This window comes from Apis laboriosa, unplaced genomic scaffold (assembly GCF_014066325.1).
Source record: "Apis laboriosa isolate Shangri-la unplaced genomic scaffold, ASM1406632v1 scaffold21_cov150, whole genome shotgun sequence".
In the NCBI taxonomy this organism is placed as follows: Eukaryota; Metazoa; Arthropoda; class Insecta; order Hymenoptera; family Apidae; genus Apis; species Apis laboriosa.
The window spans coordinates 946796-966173 of NW_025222365.1; the positions used below are offsets into that span (position 1 = coordinate 946796).

General features: G+C 41.6%; 2 protein-coding genes across 5 annotated transcripts; both read left to right on the forward strand.

The window, feature by feature from the left end:
* Positions 1-11089: 11089 nt before the first annotated feature.
* On the forward strand, positions 11090-12958 carry LOC122713047 (nuclear receptor-binding factor 2-like). Its single transcript, XM_043933181.1, has 3 exons — positions 11090-11165; positions 11459-11736; positions 11809-12958. Exons 1-3 carry the CDS (start codon positions 11142-11144, stop codon positions 12272-12274), a joined length of 768 nt encoding a protein of 255 aa, XP_043789116.1. The 5' UTR covers positions 11090-11141; the 3' UTR covers positions 12275-12958.
* Positions 12959-13063: 105 nt separating this feature from the next.
* On the forward strand, positions 13064-16060 carry LOC122713046 (tubulin alpha chain-like). 4 transcript variants are annotated; one of them, XR_006346446.1, is made up of 7 exons: positions 13064-13481; positions 13554-13798; positions 13879-14106; positions 14185-14443; positions 14529-14681; positions 15061-15425; positions 15518-16060. XR_006346446.1 is itself a non-coding variant. In XM_043933180.1 (6 exons), exons 1-6 carry the CDS (start codon positions 13308-13310, stop codon positions 15316-15318), a joined length of 1317 nt encoding a protein of 438 aa, XP_043789115.1. In that variant the 5' UTR covers positions 13064-13307; the 3' UTR covers positions 15319-16060. The 4 variants fall into 4 exon arrangements, 1 of the variants encoding a protein (XP_043789115.1); XR_006346447.1 differs by having other exon boundaries at positions 15061-15411; XR_006346448.1 differs by lacking the exon at positions 14529-14681.
* Positions 16061-19378: the final 3318 nt, after the last annotated feature.

Sequence of the window (19378 nt, forward strand, 5' to 3'; positions counted from 1 at the left end):
TTCCTATTGGTGAGAAAGTAAATTGGTGGTCCGGTCTTTCTATTACGTTACGCTCTGGACACATTTTACAAATTTAATAAAATCGTTGTACAATCTACAATATTCTTTCTCTTTTTTTTCTTTTTTTTAAACTTATTCGACTGCCTGAAAATATCTTACCTATCCAACCGCCTGACGATTACTCAATCCCTTCGTCTCCTTTAAATTCGGTCGAGAGAGCAGATATTACGAACGAAACACGAAACAGACAGTTTCGAGACGAGCTAGGAAAATGGAAAACTCGCATAACTTTCCCACCAATCCCGACAAATAACCTACCCGATCAACGGTTCGAAGCGTTCGAACGGTAATATTGCCAAATATTATTTATTCCTTTCCACTCCGATAATGGCAAGTTTCGCGGTAAAAAGCCGGTTCCGCCAACATAATACTAATAATACTAATAACAGCATTGGGGCGCCGCCGCGTGGATGAAAGCCACGGGAACGCGAGAAATGACGGAAGACGCGTAATGAAAAACCGATGGACGAAAGCTTCTTGTTCGCGTGGCTAACCGCTCCTTACATCGTGGATAAATTAATAGCCGGCCTTTCTCGTACGCGGAAACCTCCTTCCTGCTTTTTCTTTTCCTTTACATTTTCTCGTCTCGCGATACCTCCTCCTCCTTCTACGTCTTCGCTTCGATCCGAGAACCGCTGCGATCGCGTTGAAAAAGCGACAGGGATCGCGTAGCTCGTGCCAACGTGTAACGCGCGTATCTCTCGCTTTGGAACGGGCCAGCCGAGCCTTTAATAATCAATTTATGAATGAACGAACAACCGAGCGCCGCGGTGAAAGTCTTGGTCGGTTGGTTCGACGGAGAGACGCGATCGTTTCGAGAAAGAGGAACGCTTGTGTCTCTGAGCTGTGAGCTGAGGCGACGAATTAAAGCGAAATAGAGAGAGAGAGAGAGAGAGAGAGAGAGAGAGAGAGGCGGTATCTATTAGCATTTTGAAATCGGCGCGAGAACTACGTGTATACCTACCGATCGACGGCATAATCGATCGCCGATCCGGGCAACGAAATTAATTTTCCAGTGGATATTCATCGATCGTTACCGTCCCCGTTTGATTAATCGAGCGGACAAGAAGCGACGGTAAAACGAAATTCCAGTAGCCGGGATGCTGTGTGTTTCGGCTCGTACGCACGCGATGCCATACGTACGTGTACATATATATATATATACACAGTGACGGAGAATTGCGTGCAACGCGCGTCTAAAGCGTTCCTTCCACGATCACGGGTCTAACAATATGCTAATCGGGTCAATTAAGATAAGGAATTATACGTCCTCCTGCCAAACGCAAATCAAACACAGATATGCGTGCCTATGCTATAAGCCTAGTCCCTTCTTAATGATCACCGACGGAGTTTATTATTCCGTGCTCCATGGAGTGAGCGAAAGAAAAGAGAAGAGAAGAGAAGGAAAAAAAAGGAAAAGGAAAAAATGAAGCTTGGGGAGACAGGGGAGCACGAGGCGGAGGGAGAGGGGAGGATGGACGAAAGAGGGAAGAACGAGCGCGACCGGTGTATGTCGCAAGTTTCTTCTCTCGCCGATAATAATCTACGAGGCGGATTATGGTAGTCCAACGATGCCAACCTTGAAGAGACTTATTGGTGAGACCGTGCCGGCGGACGTCAATGATTCGTCGTCGCCGTCCACTTCTTCGTCGTTGTCTTTTGAGTCGGTGATGTGAAAGGGAAACGAGGAAGAAGAAGAAGAAGAAGAAGAAGAAGAAGAAGAAGAAGAAGAAGCAAAAGAAGAGGAGGAGAAAGAAAAATGAAAGAGAGAGGAGAGAAGACGGCGAGAAGGACGAGAATGGTCGAGTCGGTGATGCGCAGCCACATGTGTGCGCCTCGATGAAATTAAGACTGGCCGTCACGATTATTATATCAATTAATTACGCGGTCCTGGACCCCGTGATCCGTGCCATCCGGTTCGGTAAGTCCGGCTAGAGAGAGAGTCGAGGCTGCTGGATCCACGCGCCGCGGCGGGGTACGCCGGGTCGTACCCGGGTGAGACTTTGCGTGCCGACCGCTCCAGACGACGCTGGGAATCCCAGGAATTCGAATAACGAGCCGGCTACCGTGATACACCGCTCGGCCACCTTTCCGATCCTCATCGATCTTCGTCGGGCCGTTCCAGGATCGACCACGTGTTAATCACCGCTCCTCCGTTCCCGATTGTTCTTCTTCCTCCTCTGTCTCCATCTTCTTCTTTTTTTTTTTTTTTTTTGCGTATCAATCACCCGTTCGTACCGTATAGGTATAATGTACGGTCCGTCCGTAATTGATTGCTGACAGATCCGGCGACAATCTTGATTTTCTTTTTTTTTTTTTTTTTCTTTTTTTATAAACGAAGGGAAGAAGCCGTCGAAGAAATAAATTCTCGATGCGTATCCTCTTTTTACTTTCCTCTCGATTCGCGAGGAATCGTTTTATAAGTATTTTAACTCGAATTTGTTTTTTCTTCTTTTCTTTCTTTCTTTTTTTTTTCTGGTTCTTNCTGGATTCAGACAGATGGGAATGAAGATAGGAGAGAATGACCGTAAAGAGGCGCGTAAAGAAGGTGTCCATCGGATTGGACCGCGATCATACGCCGCGATATCGATATCCCGGGTTCTTCCCTCGGGATTTATAAACCGGAGGAGAGAGAGAGAGAGAGTACTCGGAGGAGAGGAACGGACGTGCGCTACGTCCGAAGGAGAGTAGTACTCGCAGTACGCATCCCTTCGAGCGAAAGACACGCATACTCGTGAGAGATACGACGAGGAAGGTACGAAGAGAAGCTGGAGAAAGAGGGAAGAGAAGAGCGCGAGGAGTGGACGTGAGCCCGATAGAGAGAGAGAGAGAGAGAGAGAGAGGCGGATAAAAACGAGCGGATAAAAAAATAAACGGAAAGAAGGAGGAAAGGAGGGGAGGCATAGAAAGAGGGGAAAGAGGGGAAGGGACACAGGGAATCACGACACGGTGGTGGATCGGTGAAGGCAATGGTCCAGGTAGATAGACGAAGAAGAAAAGGAAAAAGAGGGAGAAGAAGAAGAAGGAGAAGGAGAAGAAGAAGAAGAAGAAGAAGAAGAAGAAGTTGGAGCAAGGAAGGAGGAGAAGGAGAAAAGGAAAAAAGGACGCACACGCGCTCCCGCGGATACACACGTGTCCTGGATCATGGATGCAAATATGGCATAGTATCCTGGGCCGTGCGTGGCTCGCGCCTGGATATACCTACCTAGACAGTAATACGGGTAGGTAAGTCAAGCGAGGTGGGTTGAGCCGCACCCTGTTCCTCAAGCATCCACCATGAGGTACCACCACGACTTACGCGTATACGTACGCGCCGGCCAGCCTCGTCCAAGTGTTGCGGCGGAATAAGACGATCGGGCGTACGTATACGCGAGATCTCTCGCACACGACTTTGACCGGCCACGAGGATACTCGTTGCAACGCCTTGCACGGAAATGTAGAGAGGAGACGAAATACACAGACGTATACCTGGTTGACGTGTACTACGCAGCTAGCCTCTTCTCTGTGTGCCCACTCATACGAACGGATCACGAGGACCGAGATGCGAGGTGAACGCCCCCCACAATATCTCAAATCTGCGCTCGAGTGTGCGCGGCCTGTCTCGTGCGTGTGCTTATACGCGCGCGCCACCTAACCGTCCCGCCGGTGTATGTATTAGGCGAGCAGCACTGCGCACACATCTGAAAAGAGAGAGAGAGAGAGAGAGAGGGAGGGGAGAAAGTGTGCGTGTTACCTGAAGTCTGGCGAGGCCTCCGGTAAAAGCGTGTGTGCGTGCATATTCTCTCACTCGCCGGTGTCTTATAGGTGGTAGAACGGGCCTGTCCAGTTTTCCCATGGGAACAATACCCCACGGGATATATAATAACAATGGTCACGGGCGTGGGAGACGGGTCGATCTTTATTTACCCGGTCGTTTTTCTTTTTTTATATTTTTTCCATCGCAGCACTACTTCGTTCCTCCGTCTTTTCTCTCTCTCTCTCTCTCTCTCTCTCTCGTTCCCTTCTTCTTCCCTACTTCGCTCGCGAGTATCCGTCGCGGGCGCGCGTGAGCGCGATCCAAAGTCCAGCGACGGTTTGTCCACCGTTCCTCTCCGTTTCCACACGGCCGTCGCGTATCCTCACCCTCGCGATTTGCACCGAAATTACGACTCCTCGAGCCCTGTCGCTTTCCAGATTCCTACGTTTCTTCTCTCCTTTCTTTCTCGCCTTTCTTCCACCTCCCTTCCACCTCCATCCCTTCCCCGCCTTCGATCCTTCTTCTTTTTTCTTTTTTTTTTTTTTTTTTTTCTGCCGATTCAGTCGTAAACGGTGATATTCGAGGCGCACCACGGACCACGGTACACTTATTTACGACCGTCTCGATTCGATGGATAAACCAGTCGATGTAAATTGGCCGAAGAAATTTAATCGACTGCCAATATAAATTCATCGCCGAACGATCTTCCAGACAACGTCTTGGCCAACGTTTGCGCTTTTATCCAAACGTTCCGAGTTCCTTTAGGGCGTTTACCTTTCTGCCCGATATTCCCTCGATCATCCTCTATATATATATGTATATATATTTATAAATATAAACGCAACGGCTTGCACAGAGATAATGTCACAGCGTTGATTACGCTCATCGAGATAAATATCGTTTAAGGCAATTAAACGCGCCACTTTGCATAAATACTTTTTTCTCTCTTTCTCTCTCTCCCCCCCCCCCTCCCTCCCTCCCTCCCTCTCTCTCCTAGAATTTCGTTCAATCACGTCCTACATATCTTATCCGCAATTTTTCCCAATTAACATACCTCTTACTTACTACGCACGAGATTTTGAAAGATTTGCGTTCCATTAATTTGGTCATCTCTACGCCGAGATACAAGCGTGGACTGTCGGAAGGCGACGCGTGACATAAATTCTTGGGATATCCCGCCTATAAGTTGGGACATCCTATGACCAGATACGATCACGATTACGAGCCAGTCTTGCGGTTACTTAATATAACCGCATTGGATGCCCGTGAGCCAATCTCTGATCTATTGTTTATCTTCACAATCGCGGAACAGCGTATGCGTATCCTTACCGACTTCGATATCAAGTTAAATTTTATGTCCCGCCAAGGCCATGATTAATCCGTGGATTATCCGCAACGTCGGGTATCGTTCTCCCGTTGATACCTACGAGATGGTATACGATTAGTTTAAAAAAAAAAAAAGAAAGAAAGAAAGAAAGAAAAAGAAAAGGAAAAGAGAAAAGTGTATTAAATAAACGAAGGTCGTGCGACGGTTAACGCGACGCAAGCGTTATAAACACGCGGGTATCGATTAAACGGAACAACCTGCGAATTCCTGCTTCCCTGCTGATCTTAGGTGGCCGCGGATACTCGGCCATTATCGTCATTAAGCATCATCCAGCGGCACGGTTATTAAATTATATCATATCATTATTCAATATTACTATGATCTTGCCGGTGAAGTCGATTTCGCACGGTCGTCCGAACGCCCCCTAAAAAAATCCTTTCTTTCCGTGTTCTTCTTTTTCTTCGTTAGATGGTCCGAACCGGGGAAAAGGAAGAAGAAGAAGAAGAAGAAGGAGAAGAAGAAAAAAGAAAGAAAGAGCAACGAAGGATGAAGCTGAGGGGACAAGAGGTGACTTTAACACCGAATTCTCTCCTCCGAAGGACGAACAATCTTCGGTTCCTCGAGTGTTTCGTGGTGGGTGGTGCGTAAACCGAGAGAGAAGTCGTTCTCTCGATGTACCGTTGGAATTGGAATTATATTCTCGACTCTGCTCCGACCCGACCAACGAATATAGAAAAATATACGCGTCTTCCCTGCGAGACAAGAAATTTCGTTCGTGCGAAAAACCATCCTCGTTTCATCGCCTTCGTCGAGAAAGACTGAAACACGAATGCACAGATAAATCTCGCGGGGATAAATCTTCGAATACACGGTTGGCGCGGTGGGGAACGACAATGTTGAAAAATATTGGCCGATTCCACGCCCGGAACGGGCGAGTATCTTTATCCGACCGGATTTAATTTCCATGTTAATTGCGCGTTATCTGTGTTCGAATCGGGACACGACACGGAAAAAAAAAAGAGAGAGAGAGAGAGAGAAGAGGATACGAATCGAACGTGATCGCTCAATCGAGGTACAAGCTACGGTAACAAGGATACCTCGCCGATGGTACCACTCCGATGGTTCGCGCGACGTCGAATCGCGAGGGGTGGTTTACGAGCGTGTTCCTTACGAGCGGCGCCTTGACCTGCCTCTAGCGAAACCCACGACAGCCGAGTCTAAACCGATACGAGCCGATCAGCAGTGCACGCGTGGACGTATCAGTCGTCATTGCTATTTTTAAGCTCCGTTACCTTTCTATTGCTTCGCGTTGTCGAGTAGCAGCCCTACCCTTTTGCAGGACATTTCCGTATCTAGCTCCGTTTCCATCCAGTCTTTTCCCCTCTTTCTTCCTTTTTCTTCCTCTTTATTATCCTTCGAGATCTCGATCTTTTTACGTTTCGATCGAGCCAACGTTTGAGATACGTCGTTGTCGCTGTTGACCGATGTTTCATCGAGCGAACACGCGTCAAAGAGAATCGGGGATTAAAAGAAAACGGAGAGGAAGAGGGAGAGCAAGAAGCCGAACGCTGGCAAAAGATTGCTTCCGCGATGCATGGCGGGGGAGAGGAGGAGGAGGAGGGCTTTCATTATATTTGCCGAATGCGAGGCGACTTCTTCATTTGCGCTCAAGAGAAGAGACATCCGCCGGCCCGTGTTTTGTCCCTGATACCTCGGCGAAGTGGTTGTTGCGGAGGCGCGTGGGCGACCGGAAACTCTCCCTCCCACATTCGCGTGCCCTACCTCCTCGAAGGGACTTTCAGAGAAGAACGCAGCGCGAGGGGAGGAGGGAGATGGAGCGCCGAGGGAACGAGAGGAAAATAGAAAGCGAGGAAAAAGAGAAAGGAGGAGAGACAACGTGGTATTGCCGCGGTCCCTTCGGCTCAAGAACTCCTCAAAATTGCGCAGAATTTACGGAAATACCTCTTTATTATCCTCTTCCACCGGCGATTAATTATCTCGAGAATCACCGGTTGCTCATTTTAATCGAGGAAGATAGGAGATGGGTACAGCCATGTTTCCACGTATATCGTTCCTCTTCCCATTTGGGTTTCTAGAGACTGTTAATTAAGCGCCACTTTCTACCTTCCTTCCTTCCTTCACGACACTTCGCACCATTGGAGAGTTTTACGACGGGCTTCTTCAAAAGACGCTCTTCGATCATCGAAGCGCTGTGGATGAATCAAAAGTTGCGTCAATCCGTTTATTTACGGATGAAACGGGATACACGAGAGGTTTTAATTACGTTTGTTAGATCCGGAACGACGGTGATGTCGGACTATTTTCTCCGAAGCCGAACGAAAATTGAAACGAAGCTTAATTGACAGGTAAATTTATCAGCGGCAGGATCGAATACGACCCTTTCTCAGGGACCTAGACCACTTTCACCCGAAATTTATTCCGATCTTAACTAATGGAACTCGTGCGTTCGGTCCCGTAATCGATTAGTATCGACAATGAACGAAAATGAGTATGAAACCTATCATTAATCCTGAATCCAATCCGTTAACGGGCCAATAACGGGTCACACGTTCGATCACAATGATTCGAATCAACCCCCTGGCTTACCGCTCTCTCTCTCTCTCTCTCTTTCTCTCTCTGTCTTCTTTCTTTCCATCCACTTGATTGACGCTAAGACGTAATAATTAATCGTTAGATAATCGAATTGGAAAGCGAACGAACGAAAGGAAAGCTAGCTTGTCATTCGTAACCGGCAAAAGAAGAAAAATATAAATTTGAAAAATGAAAGATTTAAAGAAAGGTAATTTTGAAATTCCATTTCTCGAGTGTTTAGAACAATCTAGAGAATTTGTATCGAAATAACATATTATATATCATCGGCCGATATATGTTTTATTAATATGTAGAATGGCGACGAGAAACGCGAAAAGGGTTAAGAGAGGAACGGTCGAATAGAATGGAATAGAAATCTACAAATTGTTCTCCATTTTGGCCGGTTTGTGTCTCCCCCACCACGGTGGCAGGGTGTTGCGCCAGGTTTACCACTTCGTGAGCGCTATCCGGACACCTGAATCGAGAGGATTTTCACAACGGCGCTGCCTGACGCGAGAGAGCTCCGGCTAGGTTGTCGCGTGGGCGACCGGAAACCGTACCTTCCTACCGTCTTTGGTCGTCACTCGACGACTCCGCGGAGAAGGGGGTCCAGGGGAGAAGGGAGGAGAGAGAAAAGGCAGACCGACCGGCCAAGAACTGGCGCAGCTCTCCTTCAATGTTCTCCACAACAGCCAGTACCCGCGGCCGAGGGCGGATCTGTCCTCATCGTCACGTAATGTTTTGAGGTACCAGGACCTACAGGGATTCCTACTTACCGCTTTCGATGTATATATATATATATGGGCTTAATAAAAATAGAAATTTCTCTCGGCGATTCTTCCGTTTCCGGATATAATATAAATTAATTAATGCCGCGCTAACGTCCCTTGCTAACGTTGCGACATTTAATTTTAACGATTTAACGGTAATGGACTAATGAAATTTTTATGACGCATATACGTTACATGATTCTTCGTTAATTGCTCCTCGTGTTAAAATCATATTTCTGTTGATAAATGAATAATTCATATAAAATGTGTTTCAACGTTTCCTTTTTTTTCATATATCTAAAAAATATAACTGGAAAATCGCGTCACTAAAATGCCCTGTGTAGAGGGATTAATTTGTAACGATTACCGCATAAAGAGTACCAAGGATATATCTGAAAACATGTCGAAACGCGTGAGATAGGAAAAAAAGGAACAGAGATAAAAAAATACTATCTAGGCTCTTCGGATGATAGAAAGGTGATGACCTCGATCCTACGCCTGCCGCGTATAAAACGCCGCGCCGTTCCCGTCTTGCACCTCGTTCCGCCTGTTTCTGCTTGCCTGTTCTGACTGGCCTGCCCACGCCTGCCCTTCTGTCAATTATATTTACTATTTCATTCATACGGCCGCCGCTTGGTCCACGAGCCGTGCCCATTCACGAGAACGGCCGCGCATGCCAGATCGCTCGCGCCCGATGGCTATCCGATAGGGTAGCGCCTCCATATATGATTCGGATGGAAGTGCACTGCGGGCAAAAATGTAATTGCCGTAATCTAGGATTATACGGTTGCGTAACATCGACGCCAGATATATTCTCTGCGTTTGTGAGCGTATATGTGTTTGCGTACCTTTTGCTCTCCGTACTGGGTTGTGTAATATTCGAGCTTTCAACGAAATGGAAACGATAACGTTAGATTCCGAAAAGCGCGCACGCCATTAATTGCTGGTGTTTCGCCTTGTGACGCATGCGCAGAACCTATGCGCAAAGATTCGTCGCAGACGCAGTTTTTCGTGAATCGTTGTTCGTTAACACAGTTTCTTTTTATTTCTTTTTTTTTTTTTTTTTTTTTTAAATAAATAAAATTTACGTTGTCATATTACCTTGAAACGTTTCTTTCTTTACTTTCTCACCAACTCCTCTCAATACATCGCAGACCGTGAGAATTTTTTTCGGCTCCCAAGGGGTTCGCTCACTAATCGGGCGCTAATTTGCTTGATGCCGTAAGGAAACAGACGGGAGGATCTTACTAATTCGAGCCAGTAGACCGTAAAAATTCACTGGTTTTCTAGCACCGTATATGGTATTCTTGTTTAATAGAGAACGCAATCGGCTATTTACATGACAAATTTGTTCGCGGTCTCAATGAAAATTTATGCTAATAGATTTAATGTCATGGGTTCATGATTCGTTTTTAATGATTCAATCAAGATTAAGTATTGTAAGATTACACCTACTCGAATTCAAATGACACGGGTTACCCTAGTTCTTTCTATTTTTTATTATACGTATTCTAATACCTGTGATAGATCCATAATATTAATTGGCTCAATTTCACGTCAAAATCGATGATCGTCGATCACGTTTAGATCGATCACGAGGCATTCTTTAAAGAGGCCGAGAAATTTTTCGTGTTCCATCGGAAGAGATGAGGTCAACGTTATTTTCTAATAGATGAAACACTCGACGAAACTACACACATACATATCTGATAGTTCGAATAATTAAGTTTCCACGTTGATTCTCGTGATTCCTATAAAGGCATCGGGTTCACGCCTACGCTCAATTCCTTTTCGACTCTTGTGTGACTAGGATTCCGTGATTGCAAAGCTGTTTTAGCGTTTAATGATGTTTTTTTTCAACGTACGTATGTAATAAAACTTGTCAAGGATCATTATGATACTATTAATAAATGATAACTCTATCTGATATATTTTTTTGCATTCGAAATTTTGATTAACATTTTGACCGATGTAATACATGTAATCGTTGTATAATTTTACGTGTTGTATAATTTTACGTGATACGAGTATTTTATGTTATAATTACTTCATAAAAATTTAATTAAAATATCAATATATACCATATCTACGTATATTTACTTTGATTTTAAATTTTTGTAATTACTTTTGTAACTAATTTTATATCGTTTGTATAACAATGCCATCTAGCAATAATAAAAAATAACAATATATAAAGTTAATGTTATCAGAAATCGGTAATGATGTACTCTACTTTATTTTTTAATATTATTTAATTAGAATAACAAGTTTTTTATATTTTTCATTAAGTTAAGTTTCATTAAGTTCTTAATAATTTCAGTATTAAAAGTTTTTTATAATTTTTATATTATTCTAATAATCTGTATATTCTTACTTATATACCATACTTGACGTTATGCTTTTCATTCCTTTTTTATTTCACTTTTAATTTGTAACATGTATCCAATTTGATTGAATAAAAATTTAATCTTTAGATTTGGAAATCTCAAATTCATGTGTTATTTTTCAAAATTATAAAATGTAATTTCATCGATCGCGATTAGAGGGGGCGGATTTTCATGCTCGATCGGTACAAACATCATTGTTCGCCATAATAGAAAATAACCCACATGTTGCCTCTCTGTTTTTGTTCTGTTACTCGATCAGCTGATCAACTATGGAAACTTCAATCCTAAACGCGGTAAGTGTCTTCGTGCTTTCTTATACGTCTTATCATTATGCACAACCAACAATTTTATCTTCGTTATATATTAATTAATATATAAACGAACATTCTTTACCACGTACAGTGTTTCTTTGTGTAAGTTACTGAATTCGATTTTACAAAAACATGCGACTGTGCAAGTTACGTCGTATTGATATTGAATTATCGAATGTCATATGTTAATTTTCGAGAATTTTTTTAATACTATTTGTTCTTATTTCTTTGATTTCTTTGTACAAACATTGATATTATTTTTTTTTTTACCAAAGGCACACGAAAAACAAAGAAGAGCAGATGCATTGTTGCAAGAAGGTCGTTTTGAAGAGGCAGCCAAGTGTCATGAAACAGTAGCCAGTCTCTTAGAAGAAGCACATGTACAACTTGAATCTAATTTTTTTAATTTGAAAACTTCCCGTTTATCTAGTCAACCACCACCATTCACACCATTTACACCACCATTTGTAATCTCTTCTTTTCAATCATTTATTACTTTGGAATCTCTTGCTCTTCAACGTGATTATCATAAAAGACAAGCTGCTGTAGTTAGGTAAGTAATAAAAATAATTCTTATTTTTTATAAAATATGAATCATAAATATTTATGAAAATTCTTATCCTAGAATGAAACAAGCTCAATACGAAGAGTACAAAGCCACATTGGAAAACCAAAGAAAAGAAATTCTTAGCAAACAAGTATCTAAACAAGTTGAAAAGGATACATCTGAGTTTACAAGTGATAAATTTGATGGGTCTCTACGGCAAGCTATATATAGAACAATCGAAGAGCAGGATAGCCTTTTAACTTTAATCTCATTACCTAATAGCGAAGAAAAAGCTTTTAAATATCCAAAGGATGCTAGTACCGTTATCGAAGAACTGAAAACTGCTAATTGCCAATTGCGTTGTCTAGTTGGGAGCTTGCTAAACCAATTGGAGGCAAAAGAAGAAGAAGTGAGGCAATTGACCGAACAACTTCACGCTGCTAACCTTAATGATGAAAGTAGATTAGACAATGCTTTAAGACTTGCACCTCTGCCACCTTTAACTCCTCTAGAAATGCCTCTTTTTGACTTTACGTCAACATAAAGTATTATGCGATGAGTGTGATTTTTTTTATTGAAATTTTTCATCAAATAAGATGTAAAAACGATTATATATATATATATTATATATATATATATATATAAATGAAATCAGATCTGTAATAGTACAAAGATTAACGCGAATATTGCTGCAGTATTCAATTTCTTACCGCAGAATTTTAAAGTTTAAGTGTGCTATAAATATAATATTTTATAACCTTGATAAAAAATAATTATATAACCACACTGACGAATAGCGTATTAGTACTTATTCTCGTTCGTTTAGTATCGTTCAAAGGGATCAAAATACATATCAGTTACATAGAAGCGATATAAAAAAAAAAAAAAAAAGAAAATCCTGTATTTAGTTTATGAGTGAAATTTGCAATATCATGCGTCTATATATGTATATGAATAATAAAGCAGTTGATTTATCGATTAAAATACTGCCATTTATTATTAGATGTTTGTAGATAGAGACAAAATAGTACAATAAGTACATACGTTTATCCTGGAATTGTACAAAGTTGTAAAAACTATACCTAACCGTTGTTAATCCGCAATACCGTTGCAATTGCGTGTTTCGGTTTGTTCTAGAAGTTACTCTTGAATATGCAGTGGCCGTTTGAAAAACTTTGTTATTTATCATGTAACGTTGCGCAATAAACAATCTACCGAATCTACGAAACTACTACATTTCTTATTATAAACTGTTATATTCGCTCGAAGGTCTCTCGATAAATGTCAATTTTTAACGTTATCGATACGATGAAAAATTTGACGCTCTTACCTGATAAACGAACACATTCAATATCTTCTAAATTCGCCACTTTGACAAATGTACAAAAATGATACGTAAATAGTATACGGCAAAAAAAAAAAAAAAAAAGAAGAAAAAAAGAAGAGAAAAAAATTATACAAAATAATGATCAAAATTTTTGGTGTAATCTCACAATATTCAAACGATGCAGTGTTACCGTTTGTTCGTCCCAAATGGGAATCCATTGGAAATTTATAATTCGGATTACGGTTGAACAATGGATGGATCAAGTGAAATAATAACAATTTTCATAGGGCAGGCTGGCACGCAATTAGCAAATGCCTGTTGGGAATTATTCTGTCTGGAACATGGCGTGTCTCCCAATGGCTGTCTTCGCCAAGGTTACTATCCAACGGATCCTGCTATGTGCGCCTTCTTTTCAGAGTCGCAAGTAAGCAAGTATATTATATATAATGGAAGTATCATTGGACTCGTTCCAAACGATCTATTCACATTTTTTTAGGTAAGAAAGCTGACACCGCGAACGATGATCATTGATCTGGAGCCAAGCGTGATCGACGAGATTAAAACGGGCGATTACAAGCAATTGTTCAGCCCCGATTCGTTGGTCACCGGAAAACAAGACGCGTCGAACAATTACGCGAGGGGTTACTACAGCATCGGTAGAGAGGCGATTCCTCTCGTATTGAGTCGTATTTCCAAGATATGGGAAGCGTGCTCGAAGCCAGCTGGATTCATCGTATTCAGGTAATTCAGTTTTAATGAATTCAGATCAAGAAAATTAAAATTCTCACTCGTAAAAAGCTCAATCAATTTTATATCAATAGATCGATAAGCGGTGGTACCGGAAGTGGTTTTGCCTCCTTGCTACTTCAACAATTATCAACCGATTATCCGAAAACGATCACTTTGGACTTTGTTATTTATCCATCCCCCAACATATCCGCAGTTATCGTGGAACCGTACAACGCGTTATTCTCTATCCACAGTTCATTGGATCACGTGGACTGTTCCTTCCTCGTTGACAACGAAGCTCTGTACAACATTTGCGCCAGGTATCGATTAAAAACATCGTTAACTCATCCTTATTATCGTCTTATCGTTAACTATCCTCATTATCGTTTCCCAAACAGCAATTTGGACGTAAACGATCCAACTTTCACCAATCTGAACCGCCTGTTAGCCCAAATTACATCCAGCGTCACGGCTTCGATGAGGTTCGAGAGCGCTGTGAACGTTAGCCTCCAAGAATTGCAAACTAATCTGGTACCTTATCCAAGAATTCATTTCTCCTTGACTACGTACGCTCCGCTGATCTCTCCTAGAAGGGGCATGTACGCTGAAATTACCACCCAGCGGATCACCAATGATTGTTTCATACCTTCGAATCAGGTGGAGCAAAAATATTTAGATATTTTTTTTTTTCAAAAGATAACAGGTCGTGTTATCGTTTTTTAACGTGTCAATCAATTTTTAGATGTTGTCGATCGATCCACGTACCGGAGCTTATACCAGTTGTTGTTTACTTTATCGTGGAGATGTGAGCGCAAATGACGTTAACAGAACGATCGCGTCACTGAAAGGGGCAAAGTCTATTCGTTTCGTCACTTGGGCTCCGACCGGGTTCAAAGTACATATTATTATTTACGATTTTCTATGTATATTTTTCTTTTTTTCTTTTTTTTTTTTTTTACGTATATCTTTACATATAATTTTCCATTTTGAAACAAATATTATGCGCGATGGAAGATGGAATATCGTTATAAAATGATACAGCAAAATTGCTAGATTGCTGTGTTGATATATCCAACATTGTGGAAAAAGTGGCGGTACGTTGAACCGTTGAATAGATAATGTCTTTTTCTCTTCTTGAACTGTGAGTTTACTCTGAAAACGTTATGAAAATAAACGATTCGTATCACTCTCTGTGTAAACGGGAACAGAACTTGATACGAAATGGAACGAAATAGTTTATAAAAATTTATTGGAAAAAAAAAATGCATTCGTAGGTAGGTATTAATTATCAGCCGACCACGACCGTCCCTGGCGGTGATCTGGCAAAATCGAGCAGGACGGTGGTGATGATCAGCAACAACACAGCTATGAGACACAGATGGTCGATGCTCACCCGGAAATACGACTTGATGTACCAGAAAAGAGCTTTCTTTCATCATTACATAGGGGAGGGTATGGAGGAGGATTTTTTCAAGGAGGCACGGGAGGACATGATGACTCTGATCAATGATTACAAAGAGATCGAGAGATGATCCTTTAAGATTCTTCGCTTTCCAATTTATAAAGTTTCTCTTGTGCGAGAGATAAAGAGACATTTGCGATCGCTGTACTTTATTTCAGCAAAGGTTAGTAACAAAAGGTTAGTAAATAGAGAAGAAAGAATTTTATAATATTTACTGGAACCGTGGTACGGTTGAGCAAGGAGCGTTTGATTTATTTCTATTATTTCAGAGGAGAAGAAGAAAGTGTGATTGCACCGAGATAAGAAAGAATCGCGCGAAGATAAGCGGACAGCCAGTGGTAGACTCGCTGGCACCAATGGGTACAACGCGAGCGATCGTGTAATATTGACTTTCACTTGTTACATTTGCCACGGACATACAGACCATCGATAAGGAATCACGCACTTTTCGATCTGAACGTGTGGATACCTGCATGTTCCACACTGTGAAACAAGCATATATACAAAATTAGGCCTTGTTGTATTCGTGTAAACGACGTGCTAATGATAAGCGGTATCGGGTGATTGGTATCCCCTGGCGATATCATTCGTGCCATCCGCTTTGTTCTGGATATAATCGGTCATTTATCTTCGTTATCTTCGAAGACAATTAAGAATTCCGGGAAAATAAACAGAAAAATCCTGACATATATTATAACGGAGGAGCAACAACACCCTTATTATTATATTGCGGCTGTAAAATCTATAAAATGTAAAAAAAAAATATATATATATATACCGATTTCAAAGCGTACAATAAAATAAAAATCGTATTCTGCCTTTTCGTAATTTCGCGATTCCCTTCGAAATTTCTTCTTCCCTGAAATAAATTAATTTCTTTCTTTCGTCGTCGATCGAATTCGATATTTCCTCTCCTTTCCAGATCGATTCAGAGATATCGAAAACCCGATTTCGATCGAGAAACTCGTGTTACCGATAACGCGAACACGACAAATGTCGTTTCGATCGGCGAATAATCGAAGGATCACGGCTCCCCAACGAAGATATAACCACTCGAAAACATTATCGTTCACGCATTGCTCTCGACCAAGTGTGTACATAAGAAGTTCATTTACGCATTACATAATTTTCCTCCAACGCAATTACACATTGTACACCTCTCATTCTACTCCCCTCCAATTTATCGTCCAACCTTGATTCGTGTGTACGTACGTTGTGTACGTACCTCTGCAAACATGGATCGGTTATTAATGGGAATGGCAGACGGATAGGAGAAGAAGAAGCGTGGCACGAGCTCCGCTTTTATCGAAATCGACGATCGTCTATCTCGATCACGTCGTCCCCTCTCCACTTCCCTCCGCGACGCCACGAAAGTTTCACGTGAATCATATTGACCGTCTCTCTCTCCCCCCTCTCTCTCGGCCATGTATGATTGCATCGCCTTCTCGAGTCTTTGCACGCGTTTATACGCATCGTTTTCCTTCAACGTTTTTTTCCCTTTCATTTTACTTTTCCAATTACGTATAGCGTTGCGGCCCCGATGAACTTGACGACGATTTCTTTCCTTCCTCGTTTCATTAATTATTTTTCCATCGATTAAATTTCGAATTAAATTTTCCATCGATCGTCCACTGATGGAACGTTTCTTTCTTTTCTTTTCTTTTTTTTTTTTAAGAAGTATGATGAGACGATAACAACAAGAGCGTATAAACGAGATCGTAATATTTAAATATTTTATTCTCGATCGGACAGGGATTCTTTCTTTCGAGGGTGGGGAAAATTTTTATTGGAATAAAAATTCTTCCAACTTTATTATAATACGTGGAAAATGTGAAAAGGAATTCGAGATATTTCCCCCCATTTCTTCAGAAACTCTCCCTTTCCTCCTCCCTTCCCCTCAATATTCCAATAATTTTCCACTTGAGCTGCAATTTTTATTCTCTTACCGAGGATTAACGTTAAAAGCACATTTCGAGCAAAACAAAAAGATATTATTCGCGTAAAGTGCGTAGATGATCGATGAAAAATAATATTTTACAGGCTCGTAAGACGAATCGTGCACTTAATCGTGCAATTAAAAAGAAAACTCGTATGATACAATGGATTAAATACCGATACGTAGTATCAACAATTAACACCGATAACTAGTAAGTGCACACTCGAGCATAAACGAATTAGGAGCGAAATAAATCCATGGATTTCTTTCGTGGATACGAAAGGAGATAAAAATAAACTTTGTTTCTTCCCGAAGCCAATCTCCCCCTTAAAAAAAAAAAAAAAAAAAAAAAAACAAATATCGATTACAGATTTTTTGCACATCCCGATCATGTGATCGGGATACACAATCATAACGATTTTACGTGTTAATCTCGAGTCAATGACTAATTTTACGATCGTGGCGCGTGTAATTATTAAACGATAAACGAGATGTTTTCCAACTTATCTTTCTCGCCAGAATCAAGAAAACGTGAAAACGTGATAGATTTGAACGCATTGCAAGAAGTATTACAAATTTACATAACGATTACGATTCGCGTATTTTCGACGAGGAAAATTATTTTCGACCTTTGTTATCGTTTCCCGTTCACAAATTTAGACACGACCGATTCTTCTTCAACATTTCTCCTCTTCACCTCTTCTCACTCAGACAAACGTTACGAACATTAAGACGTTAAGCGCGTTTCATCATTAACACGCTTCGCTGAAGAAGATCCAGGAAGAGCACGCTGCGTTATTATGTACACGTATATTAATTGTGATCAGAGACAAAGTACATCGGAAAGATGCGAAATGTTATCTCTCCTGACAGAGAGGCTATTTTTTTAACGATACACGACTGCGTCAATATATAATTTTCCACGAGCGCGTTAAACGATCGGGGGAAAATTGTTCGATGATTTATACCAAGGTATATCGTAACCATGATTTATGAATCGTTCGTCGAGCTTGAGTATTATTCATCCTGGCTTTACGGTTATTAACATTCCTCTGTGTTAGTTTGACAATGAACAATTGAAGACCGATCGTTATAAAACTCCAAGAAATTTTATCTATACGATAAAAGATCTTCTTCTCTTCTTCGACAGAATTGACAAAATCTCGAATTCTCGTTGAAGCGTGAAAAAAAAAAATAAATAAATCGAATAATCGAGCATTTTCTCTTTTTTCTTTTACTTCTCGAGGAAACGAATTCAAGGTCGTATTATCACAATCTTATTTACTAACATTCCCGATAACGATATTCGATCGTATTAGCATACCGAATTAATCGTCATTATCGTTTCTTTTAATCACGACTTTTGCTCGTGTAATCCTGTATTTCGAATTATCGATCCATCGGCCGAATCGTCCCAAAAAAAAAAAAAATCATCGAATTTGTCGACATACGCGAAAGTAAGAGAAGCATCGACAACGATCACGTAGTAAATATCGATAGATCAGTCAAAGAGCAGATCGGTTGTTTATCTCAAACTTGTCCACTTCTGAGAAACCGAACACCACTCGCTTCCCACCACTCGGCCACGGTTGTTCCAGGATTCGGTGATCACGGTGTGAATGACGCCGCTCGCTGTTATCGCGAGAACCCGTGACGTAGTCTTTATCGTATAAATTATCCACCAGAGGAGGCCGGTTCGTCAGTTCAGCTTTTCTCCTCAAACGATTGTTACAACGAGAGGTAGACGATTCTATCGTTCCTCTCCAACGAGTCTTCTTCGACCAGCTAACAACTGCACACACTTCGAGTGCTCCAACAACAAATACACGCCGTAAATCAATTTGGCAAAGCGAAAAAAGGTGAGCATTTTCCGCTTTTTTCGAAGATTCGAAATTGTCGTCGCTCCAGAAAAGTTGGATCCGAATCCAAGCGTCGCTTTTGAATTTAACTTTCACAGATTGTTCGTTCCTACGATCCTACGTCTCCTTCGTTTATTATTCCTTTTTTTCTCTTTCTTTTTCCCCAGATGCTGATCGGTGGAGCGGTAAGCTACGTAGCTGGGAAGCAAGCGGTTCGCACGGTTTACTGGCGAACGGCGAGCAACGGTCGCCTGTTGAAGACGGCGAAGACCTGCATGTTCCAAGGCCCGCCGAAACCAGCGCCATCCTCCACTTCCGCGTTCGAGGGCCATTCC